The following is a 21,664-nucleotide window of genomic DNA, read 5'->3' as shown; positions in this document are numbered from 1 at the left end:
TATCAGCTGCTGAACACCAGCCGGTGTTTTGGAATAAGTTTAATTCTAACTCATTCTGAGTAAATATTCCCACCACGTCCTCTATCGGGGCCCTGCTAAGCAGCTTTAATGGTCCGTGATTGCAGAAACTGAGCAGCCACAGGAATGTGGTCAAGATAGTCCAGTCCCATAATGCCTCATATTCAATCTGCAGTCCTTCAATTATAACAGAATATGTGGCTGTATGTAGCTGCCTCGGCCATTGTCAACCCCAACACTGCCTTCTTGAACTGCTACAATGCCTGAGGTGTAAGTACACCCACAGTCCTGTTAGGGAGGGTTTTCCAGCTACACATTCCATACTTTCACCAGAATGAAGGTGGATACCAGATTGTCTATTCCATTCAACCACACCCAAGGTGAGTTGTTCAAATTCCTTGATTGTCCAGGACAATATATTCACAATATCTTTAAATCAGAAATTAAACATTCCCATTTGATTTCAGGCATTAACATATTCTATTAGTTTGTTCCTTATTGTCAATGTCAGGCTGGGGTTCTCCTTGGAACAAAGGAGGTTGAGGGAGATTTGATGGAGGTGGACAAGATTCTGACAGGTTTAGATAAGGTGGACAAAGAAAAGCTGTTCCCATTAGCTGAAGGGACAAGGACGAGGGGGACACAGATTTAAGGTTTTGGGTCAGAGATGCAGGGGGGGGAATGTGAGGGAGAATATTTTGATGCAGCGAATGGTAATGTTCTGGAACTCGCTGCCTACGAGGGTGGAGGAAGTGGAGACAACAAACTATTGCAAAGGAAATTCGATTGGCATTCAGGCGGTGTTTCAATTAGAAATGCTGACTCAACATGTCTTAACTTCCGATCGCCCGGTCACTCTGTGATCCGTGTGAAATTTGAAACCAGGTATTCGCAACAAGACTCAGCCCACTGGAGGCAAAGTCGTGAGACCGGCCAGTCCAGCAGAAAGAACCCCTCCGACCCTCCCCATTGACCAACTGGGAAAATGAACAAAATGCAGTCCTGGATGTAACTGAGAGCAGAAACAATGACAGCAGAATCCAACCCCTGGAATCACTTGTGAATTGGTTGGTGTCTCAGCAGGTGGGATGAAGTTCTGAAACTCTTCCCACACTGAGAGCAGATGAATGGCCTCCCCCAGTGTGAACTCGCTGGTGTCTCCACAGGCTGGATGACTGAGTGAATCCCTTCCCACACTGAGAGCAGGTGAATGGTTTCTCCCCAGTGTGAACTCGCTGGTGTGTCTGCAGGTTGGATAAGTCAGTGAATCCCTTCCCACACTGAGAGCAGGTGAATGGCCTCTCCCCAGTGTGAACTCGCTGGTGTGTCTGCAGGTGGGATAATTGAGTGAATCCCTTTAAACACTTAGAGCAAGTGAACAGCTTCTCCCCAGTGTGAACTCGCTGGTGTCTCCACAGGGCGGATGACTGAGTGAATCCGTCCCCACACTGAGAGCAGGTGAATGGTCTCTCCCCAGTGTGAATTCGCTGGTGTCCCCGCAGGCTGGATAAGTCAGTGAATCCCTTCCCACACACAGAGCAGGTGAATGGCCTCTCCCCAGTGTGAACTCGCTGATGCGTCTGCAGGCTGGATAACCGAGTGAATCCCTCCCCACACTGAGAGCAGGTAAACGGCCTCTCCCCAGTGTGAACTCGCTGGTGTGTCTGCAGATTCGATAACTGACTGAATCCCTTGCCACACACACAGCAAGTGAATGGTCTCTCCCCAGTGTGACTGCGTCGATGAGCTTCCAGCTGAGATGGGGAAATGAATCCCTTCCCACAGTCCCCACATTTCCACGGTTTCTCCATGGTGCGGGTGTCCTTGTGACTCTCCAGGTTAAACAATCAGTTAAATCTCACACAGAACACAGGTACAGTCTCTCCCACTGTGAATGCTGCGATGTATTTTCAGGCAATGTAACTGGTTAAAGCTCTTTCCACACTCAGTGCACTGGAACACTCTCACTCAGCTGTGTATGTGTCTCGGTGCTTTTCAAGTCACACAAATGATTAAAGTTTTTGAAGCACAGAACAGAGAAACATTTCTCCTTTGAGAAACAAAGGTCGAAATATTCAGGTCCCGATGAATTGAGTGAGGATGTCAGATGTTGATGTGACGTTTGGTTTGAAATTTGTCTGTAAATCCTCCCCTTCCAATATCCTGTAAAAAGAATTTACAAAAGTGATCAGTGTCAGCACAGGATAGAAATTCAGGACAATTCTAGTTTCTATGGAACATTCTTTCCCCTCTCATTCCCCAAAAGCTGTAAATCTCCATCCCACACACTCTCCCTCCATTCTCACTCTGCTGTATCTAATATTCACCCTCCCAATTCTCCTGAAGTTGCTGGTTGAGGCTGATTGACAGATCCATAGAACACAGAACACAGAACAATACAGCGCAGTCCAGGCCCTTCGGCCCTCGAACAAAGAACAATACAGCACAGGAACAGGCCCTTCGGCCCTTTATTCCCCGTGATGAATTCTCCCATTTCTAACATTTTGTCAATCATTTTCTCTTTATATATCTATAGAAATTTTTACAGTCAGTTTTTATGTTCCTGCCAGCTTACTTTCATACTCCATGTTTCCCTGGGAGTGGGTGAAGCTGTTGAAAACCTGTTGCTCAGTTTGCGATGCTTTCCGGTCACTAGGACCCGGTTGGGAGCAGAAAACGCTGAAGCCCCGCCCACTCGCTGTTGCGTCACCAAGACACCAGCGCATGCGCTCTGCTCCCTGCTGAATCAAGATGGCGGCTGTTAACCTGAGTCTCGTCTCGAGAAAAAGACCTGAAGCTGCAAACACGGGACTTGCGGATTACTATTAGAGGTTTGAGACCTTCACCAGATATTTAGAAACCCTCTCCGTCCATCTGCCGGTTCCAATCCTCCCTCCATGTCTACGCATCCTTACCGGTTGCTGATGAGACAGAGGAACGTCTCTCCCCATTGCCATCATCCACGCTGCACATGCGCCAAACACGGCCTGACTGCGCATGTGCACCTCTCTCCCGTGCTGTGGATAGGGAACATTCCCCACCGCGAGGAATGTTGGGTAAAGCGCACGCCATAGAAATTCCTCATTTAGGAACGGTGAGCTTTTTCTGCTGCGATGTGAAAATTAGGGATACGGGTGCAGTCAATAACATTAGGAATCAAATTATACTGTAACCTATGCGGCACAATAGCACAGTGGTTAGCACTGCTGCTTCACAGCTCCAATGGACCTGGGTTCGAATCCTGGATCGGGTCACTGTCTGTGTGGAGTTTGCACATTCTCCTCGTGTCTGTGTGGGTTTCTTCCCACAGTCCAAAGATGTGCAGGTTAGGATGATTGGCCATTCTAAAAATTGCCCGTTAGTGTCCTGAGATGCGTAGGTTAGAGGGATTAGCGGGTAAAATATGTAGGAATATGGGGGTAGGGCCTGGGTAGGATTGTGGTTGGTGCAGACTCGATGGGCTGAATGGCCTCTTTCTGCACTGTAGGGTTTCTATGATTTCTAAGTACTCAAGGCATTCATTATCCAACAGAAAGTAGGGGAATGGAAATTCTCAACCGAAGTATCTGAAATTGATACATAATGAGGGGGAAGTCGAACTGTATCTTTAATGAACATGAACACGCAAAAATGGAACTTGACAACTTTTAAACAGCGCATCCTCTTGACACAGAAATGTCATAATGGGAAATGTGTGTGATGGATAGAGTGGTTTCTGGGGCACATGGGATTGTAGGATCCATGGCCCCATTAAACAGCAGCTATTGGTCTGTGTTTTATTCGAGGAGCATCAGTGACTGCAAACATTAATTCTGTTTCTGTCTCTATAGATGCTGTCTAACCTGATGAGTATTTACAACGTTTTCTCTTTTCATTTCAGATTTCCAGCAGCTGCAGTGTTTCGATTTTGTTTAGTTGAAGGCGTTGCTCATGGAACCGACTCTAGAAACAAACGGACCATTTAAAGCTGTGTTTCAAGTAAGGAAAAAGTAGTTCTGTCGGGGATTTTCATTAAATTTACATTTAGAAAAATTTCAAATTTTTCAGTGTGTGGGAAGGGATTCAGTCGTTCATCCACTCTGCTGAGGCACCAGCAAGTTCACAACTGGAACATGTACATTACTAGAATTACCAGCAATTGGCTAAACCTCCTTTGACAGCACCTTCCAAAACTACAAACCTCTCCTCCAACATGGATAAGGGCAGTTTGTGCACAGAAACCCCACTACCTGCATTTACTCTTCAGAATCACGCACTATTCTGACTTGGTAGTTTACTGCTTTGCCTTCGCTATCACTCGGCCAAAATTCTAAAACTTATTTCCGAGCAACGCAGTACGGTGGCACAGTGGTCAGCACTGCTGTCTCACAGCACCAGGGACCCGGGTTCGATTCCAGCTTTGGGTGACTGTCTGTGTGGAGTTTGCACGTTCTCTCTGTGACTGCATGAGTTTCCTTCAGGTGCTCCGGTTTCCTCCCACACCCCAAAGGTGTACAGGTTAGGTGGATTAGCTATGCTAAATTGCCCCTTAAATGCAGGAGGATACAGGTTACCTCAGGATTACAAGTTGTTTTGAGACTTGAGATTGAAAACGACATTTGGAGGTGAATTTTCCTGCATCCTTTGAGTTGGTGAAGGTTGTGGTTTGGCAGGTTCTGTCAGTTCTTGTCCAGTTGTAGATGTATAAAGTCCTTACCGTTCATTCCCTCCCTGTTTCATCTCTATCTTTCTCCTCCCATTGAGGCTGAATTCTTGTGTCGATCTGGATGGGTGACAGGTTTCCTGCATTGAAGGACATTAACAAACCATTTGGGTTTTTAATCACAATCCAGCAGCTTCCGGAGTCACTTCTTCCTTGTGCCGGCTCCACAAATGACCAGATTCATTCAGCTCAATTTCACAACCTGCCTTTGTGTTTATCACTGTTTTTTCCTCTTTAAATTGCAGCCTCGAGAAATCCGTGAGCCATGTACATATTCAGTGTGAGAGGTTGCAGCCCCTGAAGGAGCTGCTTCTCCACTTTTAGTTATACTTCTGTTCTGCCCCACGCTCCTGCTCGTTGGCTGCCCAGTGTGGAGGATACTGGGGAGGTCAGAAGATCTTTTCCTGGACCTGTTCTTGGGGCTGGTTAAAACAGTAATTTGTAGTTCAGCAGAGGGTAACTTGGCTGTGGGCCCCTCTTCTGTGGTTTCACAGTAACTTCATTACAGTGTTACTGTCAGCCTTCCCTGTGACTAATAAAAATAAACTTTAACTTTCTTGTCCGTGCTCGTGTGGTCCTGGAGAGGGAGCAGACAGTGTCGACTGGAACACTCGATATCTTCCACAACTCAGGGGACAGAGTGTCTCACAAATACTGGAAACAAAGTTCTGGTTTAGTTCAGATGGAAGTTCGATTGGTTCACAAGATTTGGGGAAACAAGATTTGAAATAATATTCCGTGGAAACTAGAATTGTTTGTTGTGAATTTCTGTCCTGTGCTGGCAGCGATACTGACTCTGTCAATGTCTTTAACAAGGTCCACAAGGGCGATGAATTGCAGATGGGAAATGGAAACCAAACATCACATCAAGATCTGACAGAGTCACTCAATTCATCAGAAACTGAATATCATCGACCTTTAAATGTGGAAGGAGAAATGTTTGTCTGTTCTGGCGGTGGGGAACAATTTCAAACATGAGTGTGACTGGAAAAGCACCAAGACACAGACCTGAGTGAGAGTGAACTGACTGGAAAGAGCTTTGACCAGTTACACAGCCTGAAAAAAACATCACACCATTCACAGCAGAGAACAATAAGACCATGAGAACTAGGATCAGAATTAGGCCATTGGACTCATCGAGTCTGCTCCTCCATTCAATGAGATCACGGCTGATATGATATGACAATCAAATTTTCTGCCTTGTCCCATAGCCCTTAATAGCCTTACTTCGAAGCAATACACATGTTGTGTGTGGACAAGGCTTGACCAGACAAGAACACCTGCACCATGGAGAAACCATGGAAATGTGGGGACTGTGGGAAGGGATTCAGTTACCCATCGCTGCTGGAAATGCATCGGCGCAGTCACACTGGGGAGAGACCATTCACCTGCTCTATGTGCGGGAAAGGATTCATTCAGTCATCCCACCTGCTGGCCCACCAGCAAGTTCACATTGAAGAGAGGCTTTTTAACCATGCTGACGGTGATCCCAACTCTAAAAGCCCTGAGGACCTGGTCACGCACCAATCTATTCACACCGAGAAACAGTTCTGCTGCTCTTACTGTGGGAAGTTATTTAAGCGATCACAGAATCTCATTGAACACAAACGCACTCACACTGGGGAAAGGCCGTTCACCTGCTCTGTGTGTGGGAAGGGATTTACACGATCATCCCACCTCGCTACACACCGACTGGTTCACACTGATAACAGACCTTTCAAATATTCCGAATGTGAGAAGAGTTATAAAACCACAAGTGATCTGCTGATACACTAGCGAGTTCACAACAAGGAGAGGCCATTCAGATGTACAGTGTGTGGGAAGGGATTCACTCTGTTATCCAGCCTCCAGAAACATCAGCGAGTTCACACTGGGGAGAGGTCATTCACTTGTTCCTTGTGTGGAAAAGGATTCATTTATTTAACCAGCCTCAGATCACACCAACTTGTTCACTCAGATAAGAAACCTTTCAAATGTTCTGAATGTGAGAAGAGCTTTAAGGCCTCAAGTGTTCTGCTGAGACACCAGCAAGTTCAGACCAGGGAGAGACCGTTCACCTGCTCTGACTGTGGAAAGGGATTCACTCGCTCATCCAACCTGCGAACACACCAGCACATTCACACCGGGGAGAAACCGTTCACTTGCTCTGAGTGCGGGAAGGGATTTTCTCACTCATCCCACCTGCTGAGACACCAACACACTCACAATGGAGAGAGACCATTCACCTTCTCTGAGTGTGAGATGGGATTCACTCAGTCAACCCATCTTCTAAATTGACAAGTGTCTGCAGGGGTTGGATTCTGTTGTTATTGCGGCTGTTAATCACATCCAGGACTGAACCGTGTTCATTCTGACAGTTGGAGTTTGTTTTTGCTGATGTTAGTGATCGCTATAACTGGGCTGGAGTTTAATACTCTGGATAAATGTCAACTGAACTAATATTGTTGAAGACACAAAGCCGGCATCTTCATTTCTCCAGGATAAGAACAGATTAATCAATGTCTTGTTGCATTTCTGTGGCCTTTTCTCCTTTCTAACTCTATATTATTTCAGTTCTCAGACCTTCAGTTACTCTCCTGGGCAAGTCCCAGCTCCCCATACTTTCCAGAGCATCTTTCCTGGCATCGGAATCCAGGGAAGGTATCAGTAACACATCCACGATAGAACATAGAACATAGAACAGTACAGCACAGAACAGGCCCTTCGGCCCACGATGTTGTGCCGAGCTTTATCTGAAACCAAGATCAAGCTATCCCACTCCCTATCATCCTGGTGTGCTCCATGTGCCTATCCAATAACCGCTTAAATGTTTCTAAAGTGTCTGACTCCACTATCACTGCAGGCAGTCCATTCCACACCCCAACCACTCTCTGCGTAAAGAACCTACCTCTGATATCCGTCCTGTATCTCCCACCACGAACCCTATAGTTATGCCCCCTTCTAATAGCTCCATCCACCCGAGGAAATAGTCTTTGAACGTTCACTCTATCTATCCCCTTCATCATTTTATACACCTCTATTAAGTCTCCCCTCAGCCTCCTCCGCTCCAGAGAGAACAGCCCTAGCTCCCTCAACCTTTCCTCGTATGACCTACCCTCCAAACCAGGCGATCACAAAAGATAAATCACAGTTGTTTGCACTGATCCACTGTTGCCCCAATCATTGAGGATGGTGATATTTGTGGAGCTTTCTCTCTCTGTGATTTGTTTAATTGTCCCCCACCATTCACGACTGGATGTGGGGGGACTGCAGCTTTGATCTGATCCGTTGTTTGTGGGATCGCTTGGCCCTGCCTGGAACATGCTGCTTCTGCTGTTTAGCATGTTTATAGTCTCATGTTACAGAGTAACCAGGTTGGAATCTCAGTTTTAGGGTGCCCAGTGCTGCTCCTGACTTGTTCTCCTACACTCCATGTTGAACTAGGGGAGGTGATGACTGGTGGTATTATTGCTGAACTATTAATCCAGAAACTCAGCTAATGATTTGGGGACCGGGTTTCGAATCCTGCCACATCAGTTGGTGGAATTTGAATTCAATAAAAAATCTGGAATTAAGAATTTACTGATGACCATAAAACCATTGTTGATTATCGTAAAAAACCCATCTGGTTCACTAATGCCCTTTAGGGAAGGAAATCTGCTCTCCTTACCCGGTCTGGCCTACATGTGACTCCCTCTGAAATGGCCTCGCAAGTCACTCAGTTCAAGGGCAACAAGGACTGGGCCATAAATGCTGGCCATCCAGCAATGCCCATTTCCCACGAATGAATAAAAAAGAATTTCAAGTTGAGGACTCCCAGGATGACTCACTTGCACTGTCCACCTCTGTGCTGCTCCCTCTACTCAGGTCTGAACTGCTGGTAGGACAGCACATTTTGGCAGGAAGGATAAAAGGGAAGCAGATTATCTAAATGGTGAGAGATTGTAGAGCTCTGAGATGCAGAGGGATCTGGGTGTTCTAGAGATTGAATAAACTGGGATTGTTCTCCCTGGAAAGATGGAGGCTGAGGCACGACCTGATAGACGTTTATAAAATTATGAGGGGTGTGGATAGGGTGAACAGTTGGGAGCTTTTTCCCAGGGAAGAAATGACAATTACAAGGGGAACAAGTTCAAGATAAGGGGGAAAGGTTCAGTGGAGATGTTGGGGGAAGTCTTTTTACACAGAGGGTGGTGGGGGCCTGGAATGCACTGCCAAGTGAGGTGGTTGAGGCAGATACGTTAGTGACATTTAAGACTTATCTGGATAGACACATGAACAGCCGGGGAATAGAGGGATATAAGTGGTTGGTCTCGATAGGACAATGTGATCAGCGTTGGCCGAAGGGCCTGTTCCTGTGCTGTTCTTTGTTTTTTGCATGAATCACAAAAAGCTAGTAAGCAGGTAAAGCAAGTAATTAGGAAAGTTATCATTTGTGAGGGGAATTGATTACATAAATATGGAGGTTATGCTTCAGTTATCCAGAGCACCAGTGAGACCACATCTGGAGTACGGTGTACAGTATTGGTCATCTTGTTTAAGCAAGGATGTAAATACATTGGAAGCAGTCGATTGACCAGACTAATGCTGGAAATGTGTGGATTATGGGTAAAGCTTGGACAGGCTAGGTTTGTGTCTGCTGGAGTTTAGAAGAGTAAGATAAATTTGATCGAAACATAGAAGATCCTGAAGGTTCTTGACAGGTTGATGTGGAAAGGATGTTTCCTCTTCTGTGAGAATCTAGAGCTCGGGGTCCCTGTTTAAAAATAAGGGTTCACACATTTAAAACGGAGATGAAGTGAAATATTTTCTTTCAGAGGGTCGTGAACCTCTGGAACGCCTCTGAAAAGGCGGTGGAAGCAAAATCTTTGAAAATTTTTAAGGCAGATGTCGATAGATTCTTGGCAAGCAAGTGGGTGATAGATTACTGGGGGTAGGCAGGATGCAGATTTAAGGTTACTATCAGATCAGCCCTGATCTGATTAAATGGTGGAGCAGACTCAAGGGACCAAATAGCCGAATCCTGCTCCTTGTTCCTGTGAGACATTGGCAGTAAGATATGATTCAAAGTATGACTGTGTCAGCCTGTTGCTTGACTGGACTGTTCGACTGTAGGAACGGTCATGTTAATAGTTTGTAGCTTAGTTATGTGTAATGATCAAGTAATTGAAGCTTATTAATCAATTAACCTGATACGATATTCTGCTTAATTATAATACATTCGTATCATGTAACTGGCTTTGTCTGTCGCTGCATCCTTATTTGACAAGTGAAATACATCACATGACCCGAGGTCGGTGTAAAGCTTCACTTTTATACTTTAATTACAGAGTCCTGTGGATCCCATCAACTCTGGATGAGCTGAGGTCTGGAACTGTTAACTCCTCAGCATTGACAATAACAGTTATACTTGAATTAGAGGCCATATTGTGTGAAGAAACCAGCTGTGAAGTTTCAAACCTTCAGCATTGTGTCATAAATTAGTTTAATCTTTTAACTTGTAATATCTTAAAAGAAGCAATCACTTTCCTTCACACTATATAACTATCATTGGTTTGAAAAATTAAAGGTTTCAGTTTAATTTTCATAGTGCAGTAGTTATTCTGACTCATTAGTTTTGAACATTTATCAATTGAATGTATCATACTGTATTTGTGTTTCCTGCTATCTCACCTTTTACACACTGATTTGATGCCACTTTCTTTGGATTTTAGATCTGAAGTAACTTTGTAATTTCTGTATTAGTTTAAGGCTGTGTGTCACTTTGTGTCCTTTTAATTAACTGTGTTCCAAGCTCTGGCAACCACTACAAAAACCAGCAAGCACTTTCTTTAACCAAAATATACTGATAGTCACCTGCCCCAATGAGAACTCTACAGGATTTCTACACATCAATGAGACATTTGAGACAATGAACCCAAATGTTAACCATTAGGATCTGACACCATAAACTTGCTTTTCTCAATTAAGTGACAAAGAAGATGTCTTTAGGCCTCCATTATCTCAGTACAAAGCCATAAAATTTAATGAAATCACAGAAAAGGCATGTGGGGCAAACTCTGAAAGTAACTGACACATTAGAGGGCCAGTCGGGAGATTGCAGGAAATGGTCAGTAGATGACCATCACCATTAAGAAACCAATCAGAAACTGATTACACACCACCTAAATCAATCAGGGACTGATCATGGTGAACCAGAGTTCAGGAACACCATTGATCGTGCACAGGGGCTGTGTCTAGAAAGGGTGAATAACCATCAGCTTTCAGCTGCCCAGTTCACAGCTCAGAGAAGCTGAGCAGGAAGAAGATAGACGACGTCAACAGAACAAGAAACAGCGCCTCAGTCGGCAGGAAGTTGTGAGCCAGCGTTACAAAGTGAACTGACTGCTTCCACTGCCTTTGTTAAGTTTTGCATTTTGTACTTATGTGATTAACTTAGTAAATTCTGTAAAGCTTGTAACAAGATTTGCACCCAGTATGGTCCTGTAGCTAGTTGTAAATGAAAGTCCCTTTTAGATCAGCTCTCCCAACTAAACCCAACAATTGTAATTGACTTTAAGTCTTACATTTAAGTTGAGGTGAACCCACATCTTTCAGAAAATCTCTGCCAACTTTGGCACAAGCCCCCAGCTGTTAGCCAGGAATTCTTTGCAGGATTAACTTGGGAACAGTGTGCGTTTATCATTTCTGGAACCTAGGTCAATGCGGGGTGGTCAGTCTGGTTTTATCATTGACTCTTCTGTAGCAATTTGACACAACTGAATAGCTTGCTCAGGATAGAGAGCTCTGAATCTAGGGTATTACCTCTGTTCTGCAGACAAGTAACTATACTCTGTCTACTATTGCAGTGCTGTAATAAAGTCAGTTAAAGACAATCTGTTGTTGGGAGTTTGATTATCTGATGTATGAAACCACAAGATTCAATATTTAGAGTCAACAAGATGAACAAGGAAACACATCAGGGCCCAAAACTACAGCTGGATATTCACAGGAGAAAGTCTGTTACCCAACATCTTGAGTGGACAGAACAGAGAAAGGTCCCAACTGTAAGAAACCCTCCAAACATTTGTAAATATATTTCAAATGTTGACAGGTCCCAATCCCCAGTTTCCATTAAATTGAAATCAATGAAAGATCTGAGACAGACAGATGGGTTGAAAGCAGTGCAGGGCCCACATGTACTGAGAAACCAAATCCAGGGACCACTTACACCGAGACACCAAATCCAGGCAGCATTTGCGCTTTGATGTTGATTTATCAGCTAGAAGTTGTTTGCAATAAATCCCCAATTTTAAATTAAATCTACAAGATTTAACTATCTGGCCAGAATGAACATTCTAATTGGTAAATTCAAAAGATTTATTAACCATTAAAAGGTAGAAAGGTAACAAGTTAGAAAGATAAAAAGCAAAGTTTGAATCAACAGTGATTGACAGGAGGAGGAGAAAGCTCATCTTTAACAATAAAACAGACGTCTCACAACTTTCACGGTTGATCAGGCCAAAGAAGTGAAATGATAATCAGACAAGGTGGATAACGTTAACAGAATGGTGACTCAAACCTTTATTTTTACCCCTTCAACTCACATTTCCTTAACTCAGATTAGCCACAGTATTGAATGATAATTGATTAACTTAATTGTCTGATTGGCCCCTGACACCTCCAAGCATCTCCTGATGTCTGAGTACAAAGGTCTCCTGAATAAATGAGACATCTTGAGTAAGGTCCCATTCATTCCCCAACTTAATGTAACTTGTCAAAGCCATAAATGTTTTGTGAGCTCTACCTTATCTTTCTAGATTGGCTGGAAAACATAATTTGACAGTTCTCATGATTTATGACCAGTGTACGTAAAATCATATTATTTATTATAATAAAACATTACAAACTTGTGTTACAGGTTATTTTTAACACACTCAATGAGTGCCTTATTCGAGTCTTTACGTCGCTTGTTGACGTTTTTGTCAACCTCTAGTGGAACCACAGTCGAGGTCCCACCGATCTAAATTGAGGAACGTGAGCTGAGGTCAGCTGATGGTCACAAAGTATGCCGTCCATAAGTCATCCCAGATCTAACTGGGCCTAATGAGCCAAGTTGTCGGTACCCATTGAACCATGCTCCACCATAACTGGGGGTGGAATTTGGAATATTGCAAACATGCCAGATTAAGTATATTGAATTAAGGGACAATTTCGTGTCACCAATCGGCCAACATACCCGTTTTTGGAATGTGGGAGGAAACCGGAGAACCCGGAGAAAACCCACGCAACCACAGGGAGAATGTGCAAACTCCCACAGGCAGTGACCCAAACCGTGGATACGATTCAGGCCTCTGTATCTGCACAGCACAGCAAACAGTGGTTGTCACTGAGCTGACGTGTTGCCCATTGGTCACCTGCAGATGTAAAAGGTGCCTTTAATAAACATAAGCATAAACATACAGACAACGAGCCAAACATACAATGATGGAGTGTTCCATACAAGTCCATATGGCCTCCTGGCAGGCTGCGAGCCCCATGGTCTGACAAGCTCCAAGCTTGTATTGCGGTAGTAATCATCTCTCACCTGTCATTGAAGATCCCCAACAGCTCCAACGTGAGTGACAGGGTGAGTCTTGAAATTTGTTGGGCGAATGACTGGTATCTCTTTATTCCCAGGTACGTCATGAGGCTGTTGTTCTTCTCCAGCCACTTTCCCCTGGCGCCAACAACAAAACCAAAGAAACGGGGATCCAGGCATCCAGTCAACTTTTCAACTTCAGGTCCAAGATGTTGGTACTTCATGCACTTTTCATTCCACGTCTTTTCCAGACTGCCGCAATTGTCCTCAAAACGAACTGTCACATCCACCACTGCAACCCTTTGATCCTTCTCCCTCTTGAAGATGATGTCCGGCTTCCAGAGGGTACCGTTTTTGCCAATGAGTCTTGGTTCGAGGTAAGATGTCCAGCCGTATTTTCCAACATAATTGCGCAGCTGTTCCAAGATCGTATTATGGCGTTTGATCCTGCGGTTCTTTACAAATGGGCAGAAGCCAGAAATATGACCGAGAGTTTCACATCTTCGACAGGTTTTTGTGGCAAAGGGTTGCCCTCTTGACAGGGTCACCCTCGCGGGATACAGATTACATCTTAACAGGTTATTAATGTAACGATGAGATTTAAGTTGGTCCGCAGCCTTCATCCAACTGTTTGATATCTTATCATGATTGTAATAGTGTATACCAATGACTTGACAGGTTAGCCGTCTCCATTTGTCGAATTCCCAATCTCTCCAACCCGCATACTTGTTTTGTGGTTTGCTGGAATCTGCCTCTTCCGCACCAATCATTGGTATCACAGCCCTGATCATATCCATCTCCTCATTGCTGCTCTCTTCTGGAGTTGGCATGAAGTCCTCGATTTCCCTCAGTGCCTTGAGAGATCTCAGATCTTCGATGTTTTCGCCAATGTTCTGCTCACAGAACCGGAAGGAAGCCCAAATGACTCGGTCTGACCAGTCTGACAAGTACATCTATTGATTAAGTGCTGATTCTTCAATTGTCTCAGAATGAAGGTTCTTCACTTCACCAATATGAGGATGTTAACCCGAGGGTCCCGTCTGCTTGCTCAGGCAGAGGTGAAAGATCACACGGCTTCTATTTGGAAGGAGAGCAGGGAGCTCACCCTGCTGAGACCAATATTACCCCTCACCCAATCTCACTGCAAACAGAACACTGCTCATTATCACATTGTTGATGTGGTTTACCCTGCTGAGACCAATATTACCCCTCACCCAATCTCACTGAAAACAGGTCACTGCCCCTAACCACATTGATGTTTGTGGAGGCTGACTGTACAGAGATGTCCTGAGGTTTCTGTCAACTCCAGCCCAGTTACTGTACTTTGCAGCAACATCATCAACACTTCCCCAATGTCAGAATGAACAAGGTTCAGTCCTGAATCTGATGAACAACAGCAGAATCAGAGCAGAGCCGTCATCTGTGAACTCGCTGGTGTTTCACCAGATTGGATGATTCGGTAAATCTCTTCCCGCACTCGGAGCAGGTGAACGGCCTCTCCCCAGTGTGAATGCGCTGGTGTGTCAGCAGGTGGGATGATCGTGCAAATCCCTTTCCGCACTCAGAACAGGTGAACGGCCTCACCTCAGTGTGAATTTGTTGGTGCGTCAGCAGGTTGGAGGACTGAGCGAATCCCTTCCCACACTTGGAGCAGATGAACGGCTTCTCCCCAGTGTGAACTCGCTGATGTACAGTGAGATGAGATGATCGCCTGAACCCAGTCCCACAGTGAGAGCACTTGAACGGTCTCTCCTCAGTGTGAACAAGCTGATGGGACATCAGTTCACCAGAACTTTTAAAGCACTTCCCACACTCTAGACATTTAAAAGGTCTCTTGTCAGTGTGAACTCGTTGGTGTGTCTGAAGGTGGGTTGCTGTCCTGAAACTCTTCCCACACTGTGAGCAGCTGAACATTGTGTACTCGGTGTGAATGCGCTGGTGCTCCCTCAGTCCGTGTGGGCTTTTAAAGCTCTTCTCACAACTGGAGCATTGAAACTCTCTCTTGTCAGTGTGAACTTGCTGGTGTTTCAGCAGGTGGGATGAGCGAGTGAATCCGTTTCCACACACCGAGCAGGTGAACGGCCTCTCCCCGGTGTGGAGTCGCTCATGCAGCTGAAGGCAGATGAACTGAGCGAATCTCTTCCCACATACGGAACAAATGAACGGCCTCTCCCCGGTGTGTCTGCGTCGATGGATTTCCAGCTCAGATGGGGATCTGAATCCCTTCCCACAGTCCACACATTTCCATGGTTTCTCCCTGGTGTGAATGGTGCTTTTTGCTTCCATGTTCAAAGGCCGATGATATTCAAGTCCTGATGAATCGAGTGACTCCGTCAGATTTTGATGTGATGTTCGGTTTGACTTTCCTGATCGTGAACCTTTCAAATATTCTGTAAAATGAATTTAAGACAGAATCAAGGAAATATAAAAGAGAACCCACAAAAACACAAAGTGAGGTTGTGAAATTGAGCAAAATTAATCTTGTAATTTGTGGGGCCAGCGCTAGGAAAAAGTGACCCTGAAAACTGCTGGTTTCTCATAAAAACCCAACTGGTTCACTAATGTTCTTTAGGGAAGGGAACCTGCCACCCAGTCGGGGCTTCCACAAGACTCTGGCTTCCATGGGAGACGAGAGAGATGTGAAGGAGAGGGTAAAAGAGATGAACTTCATAGATCTGTAACTGAATTTGAATTTCGAAAGAATCTCCCAAACCCATAACTCCACCCACGGAAAGATAAGAGCAGCTGATGCCTGGAAAAACCATCACCTCCAAGACACACACCAGCGAGTTCAGACTGGGGAGAGACCAGACTCCTGCTCCACATGTGAGAAAGGTACAATCGATCATCTAATCAGCTGACACACCGGCGAGTTCAGCAGTGATTACTGGGATTGGATTCTGCTGTTGTTGCTGCTGTTAATGACATCCAAGACTGAACTCTGTTCATTCTGATAGTTTGAACATAAGAACATAAGAAATAGGAGCAGGAGTAGGCCATCTAGCCCCTCGAGCCTGCCCCGCCATTCAATAAGATCATGGCTGATCTGAAGTGGATCAGTTCCACTTACCCGCCTGATACCTGTTGGGTTTGTTTCTGTTGATGTTTACAATCTCTGGATGTTTAACATTCTGGAACTTGGCTTGTTTTACCTTGTAACCCTTACTCTTCCAATAAAGTATCTTTCTTTGGTCTATAGCAAATAGTGATTTACTTGTAATTTTTTTCAACTGAATCAGAGCAGAGGAATAACCTCTCCCCAGTGTGAATCTGCTGGTGCACTGTGAGGTGAGATAATCGCCTGAACTCAGTCCCAAAGTGAGAGCACCTGAACGGTCTCTCGTCAGTGTGGACACGTTGATAGGATATCACTTCCCTGGAACTTTTACAGCTCCTCTCGTATTCTGGGCAATTAACAAAATCACTCCAGAGTGCGAACACGTTTGTGTGTCATATGGTGGGATGACTGAATGAATCCCTTTCCATCTCTGGAGCATTTGAACAATCTCCCCCCAGTGTCACTATGTCAGTGAGCCAACAGGTTGGATGATGGAGTGAAATCAGTCCAATACACAGAGCCGGTGAACGGCCTCTCCCCGGTGCACGATGAGCTTCCAGCTCAGACGGGTAACTGAATCCCTCATCACTGTCCTCACTCTTCCATGGTTCCTCCCAGGATGTTTATATTTGTAGCTCCTGAGGCCAGATGATGAACTGAAGCCTCGTCCACACAGAGAACAGTTTCATCTACTGTGAACAATGCTTTTTCCTTCAATGTTTAAAATCCGAATGATAATCAAGTTACCGTTAACTGGGCAGCTCCGTCAGATCCTGATGTGATGTTTGTTCAAAGATTCCTGACTGCAAATCCTCCTCTTCTAAAACTCTGTGACACTGAATTTAAAAGAAAAAAAAAGTGAGAGAGAACCCACAAAAACACAAAGGCAGGATGTGAAATTGAGCTGAATGAATCTGGTAATTTGTGGGACCGGCACCAGGAAAAAGTGACCATGAAAATTCTGGAGTGTCATAAAAACCCCAAGTGATTCACTGATGTCCTGCAGGGAAGGGATTGAATGTCACCCATTCAATAGGATCATGGCTGATCTGACATGTCTCATGTCCACTTTCTTGCCCTTTTCCCGTAACCCTTGATTTCCTTACTGTTCAAAAATATACACAAGGGCTTTGCCCCCACAGCTCTCTGTGGCAAGGAGTTGCAAAGACTCTCAACCCTCTGGGAGAAGAAATTGCTCCTGATCTCAGTCTTAAATTGGCACCTTTTATTCTGAGACTGTGCCCTCTGGTCCCAGACTCTCCCATGAGAGGAAACATCCGCTCAGCATTTACCCTCTCAAGTCCCTTAAGAATCCGATATGCTTCAATGAGATCACCTCTCATTCTTCTAAATTCCAATGAGGAGAGGCCCAACCTGTTTAACCTTTCCTCATAAAACAATCCCTCCATAACGGGGATAATCCAAGTGAATCTACTGTGAACTGCCTTCAATGAAATAATATTTTTCCTGAAATAAGGAGACCAAAACTGCTCACAGTCCTCCAGATATGGTCTCGCCAGTACCTTGTACAGTTGCAGCAAGACTTCCCTACTCATATACTCCAACCACGGTGGCACTGCAGTTAGCACTGCTGCTTCACAGCGCCAAGACCCGGGTTCAATTCCTGGCTTGGGTCACTGTTTGTGTGGAGCTTGTACATTCTCCCCGGTTCTGCGTGGGTTTCCTCCGGGTGCTCCAGTTTCCTCCCACAGTCCAAAGATATGCAGGTTAGGTGAACTGATCATGCTAAATTCTCCCTCAGTGTACCTGAACAGGTGCCAGAGTGTGGCGACTAGGGGATTTTCACTGTATCTTCATTGCATTGTTAATGTAAGCCTACTTGTGACAAATGAATAAACTTTACTTTACTTGAAATAAGGGCCAACATTCTATTAGGCTTCCTGATTACCAACTGCACCTGTGTGCTAGGTTTCTGTGTTTTGTTCGGGTACACTGACGGTTTCTGTGTTTTGTGCAGAAGTCCCCCAAGTCCTGTTGTGTTGCAGCTTTACAGAATTTTCCCCCATTTAAATAATACTCCCCTGATCTCCCTTCTAAAATGAACAGTTTCACATTTTCCCACATTATCATAGAGTCCCTACAGTGCAGAAGGAGGACATTCAACCCATGGGTCGCACCAATTCTCTCACATAGTATCTTACCCAGAGCCTCTCTCCCACCCTATCCCCATACCCTCACACATTTACCATGGCTAATCCATCTAACCTACATGTCTTGGGACACTAAGGGAAATGGCTAACCCACTTAATCTGCACATCTCTGGACTGTGGGAGAAAACCTGAGCACCTGGAGGAAACCCACACAGAGGAAAGCTGCTGGATTATCATAAAAACCCAAGTGTTATGCCGATGTCTGTCAAGAAAGGAAATCTGGCACCTGGTCTCAAGTGGAGACAGAGAGAAGTAGAAGGGGCCGGGGTGAAGGAGAGGGATTTTATACATCTAGAACTCAATGGGAACTTTGACAGAATCTCCCAAATCCTCAACCTCCACCACCTAGAAGGACCGAGGTAGCAGGTAGATGTGAACGCCATCACCTCCGAGTTTCTCCCCCCACAACTCGCACACAATCCTGACTTGTCTGAAATCCAGTACTAAAAGAACTGAAACTTCTTTCATATAAATACTGGGAAGACTGAACCCATTGTCTTCAGTCCCCACTACAAACTCCACTCCCTCACCAGCAACTCTATCTTCCTGGTAACTGTCTGAGGCTGAACCAAACTGTTCACAACCATGGTGAAATATTTCACCCCAAGATGAGCTTCCAACCACATATCCACAACATCATCAAAATCGCCTATTCCCATCTCAGTGACATCGCCCGACTCCACCCCAGTCTCACTTCATCTGGAACTCTCATCCATTCCAATGTGACGTGGAGCTCAAGGGAATGGAACTGACCAAATTGCTCCACAGAGAGTACAGTAAGTCTCACAACACTAGGTTAAAGTCCAACAGATTTATTTGGAATCACGAGCTTTTGGAGCACTGCTCCTTCCTCAGGTCACTCACCTGATGGACTTTAACCTGGTGTTGTGAGACTTCTTACTATGCCCAACCCAGTCCAATGCCGGCATCTCCACATCATGGCTACCACGGAGAGTTAGCATGGATTTAAGTTGCCAAATGCATTTCCTTCTATGTTGTAATCTCTGCATCACTGGAAATTGATAAAGCAGCCACACTGCTGTATATTTCAAGACAAAAAATATGGGATCATAAATAACATATCTCTCTCCCATACAAATTTACAGTTCATTTAAATGTTAGCCCTCTTCTGGGAAAACTGAATTGTGAACATTGGGTAAGAGGCTACCCTATTAGCCAGATAAACTGAGGGAACTAAAAGATGTCAATGTCTTTGAGAGAGAAACAAAAATATACCTGGGCCTAGTCCTGTTCCTGAATCCGGTCTTCATCTGTAACCTTTCCAGAGTCTGCAGCCTCCCTGGATTCACTTCCTTTCCCTTCAGTTGCTGCAAGTCCCCAATTTCCCCCAGAATGAGGAAAGAAATGGAAAGGGGGAAACATTGATTTCCTCCCAGATGTTGCCCAGAGGAGGGAGTTTGGACAACTTCCGCATTGTGACGTCCATAATAGAGCTCTGCCTAAATCAGCCAATAGGAATCATTCTGCTCCGCGATGACGTCTCCGGGTTCCAGTGCTCAGGCGCGGACCCGGGAGCCCCGCCCCCACCCATTGTTCCCCCTCCACCTCTTCCAGCCACGGTTTCCAATCAACCGGCTGACGGCTCCGGCCAGAGCGAGAAGCCGCGTCATGATCACCCCCTCCCTCGGCCCGGGACTGCGCATGTCCAAGGGAGAGGGGAAGATGCGCATGTGCGGGGCGAGCCAACCTTTTGACCTGCTGCTGAGGTGTTGGCCAATGGAAAGTTGGAGGAACGGATGTTCTGGTCCTCCAGCCAATCAGAGCTCGCCCATTGTCTGAATGCGGAAGTGGACAATGAGCTTGTTCAGCTCATTCCTGCCTTGACTTGCAGCAACTGAAGGGAAACGGAGTGAATCCAGGGAGGGTGCAGACTCTGGAAAGGTTGGCCCAGGTTTCTCTTTCTCTTAAAGACATTGACATCCTTTGCTCCCTCAGCTTGACACATTGATTTGTCTGGCTAAAAGGTCCCTTTCCTAATGTTCACAATTAAAGGGCTGGTTTCCCCAGGTGATGGCTGACATTTAAAAGGACAATAAATTAATATAGGACAGAGATATGCCTTGTGTTGTTATATTGTAGATTTGGTATAATATTTATGGTTCTGTAACAAAGTACGTTTATTATTATTTCTTGTTTTGTAATGTAGCACTGAAGCTATGTTATATATTTTCACTCATTGAGTCATTACGGCGCAGAAGGAGTCCATTCAGTAACTCGAATCCATGCCGACTCTCTGTAGAACAATCCAGTCAGTCCCATTCCCTTTCCCCTGCAAGTTTATTTCCTTCATGTGCCCATCTAATTTCTGAAATATATTAAAGGGGACAGTAAACTAATATCGGACAGAGACGTGTCTGATGTTGTTTTTTATTCATCCTTGGGACACGGGCATTGCCGGCTGGGCCAGCATTTATTGCCCATCCCCAATTGCCCTTGAACTGAATGGCTCGCTCGGCCATTTCAGAAGCTGGGTGAGAGTCAACCACATTGCTGTGGCTCTGGAGTCACATGTAGGCCAGACTGGGTAAGGACGGCAGATTTCCTTCCCTAAAGCACATTAATGAACCAGACGGGTTTTTTGGTCAATTGACAATGGTTTCATGGTCATCAGTAGATTCTTAATTCTAGATTTTGTTTTCAAATTCCACCATCTGCCGTGGCAGGATTCGAACCCGGGTCCCCAGAACATCAGCTAAGTTTCTGGATTAATAGAACATAGAACATAAAACAGTACAGCACAGAACAGGCCCTTCGGCCCACGATGTTGTGCCGAGCTTTATCTGAAACCAAGATCAAGCTATCCCACTCCCTATCATCCTGGTGTGCTCCATGTGCCTATCCAATAACCGCTTAAATGTTCCTAAAGTGTCTGACTCCACTATCACTGCAGGCAGTCCATTCCACACCCCAACCACTCTCTGCGTAAAGAACCTACCTCTGATATCCGTCCTGTATCTCCCACCACGAACCCTATAGTTATGCCCCCTTGTAATAGCTCCATCCACCCGAGGAAATAGTCTTTGAACGTTCACTCTATCTATCCCCTTCATCATTTTATACACCTCTATTAAGTCTCCCCTCAGCCTCCTCCGCTCCAGAGAGAACAGCCCTAGCTCCCTCAACCTTTCCTCATATGACCTACCCTCCAAACCAGG

At 45.2% G+C, this 21,664-nt stretch overlaps 1 protein-coding gene across 1 annotated transcript; it reads right to left on the bottom strand.

Annotated features, from left to right (window-relative positions):
* Window positions 1-1,071: 1,071 nt before the first annotated feature.
* On the bottom strand, window positions 1,072-20,002 carry LOC144483904 (uncharacterized). Its single transcript, XM_078202484.1, is given in 9 exon segments — window positions 1,072-1,160; window positions 1,163-1,823; window positions 1,888-1,959; window positions 2,934-3,126; window positions 13,266-14,212; window positions 14,688-15,073; window positions 15,242-15,649; window positions 17,065-17,153; window positions 19,725-20,002. Coding segments are annotated over 7 exon segments (2,652 nt in total). The 5' UTR covers window positions 15,546-15,649; window positions 17,065-17,153; window positions 19,725-20,002.
* Between the last annotated feature and the right edge of the window lie 1,662 nt (window positions 20,003-21,664).

The sequence above is a fragment of the Mustelus asterias genome, unplaced genomic scaffold, assembly GCF_964213995.1.
Source record: "Mustelus asterias unplaced genomic scaffold, sMusAst1.hap1.1 HAP1_SCAFFOLD_84, whole genome shotgun sequence".
NCBI lineage: Eukaryota > Metazoa > Chordata > Chondrichthyes > Carcharhiniformes > Triakidae > Mustelus > Mustelus asterias.
This window is presented reverse-complemented; position numbering and strand designations above follow the sequence as displayed.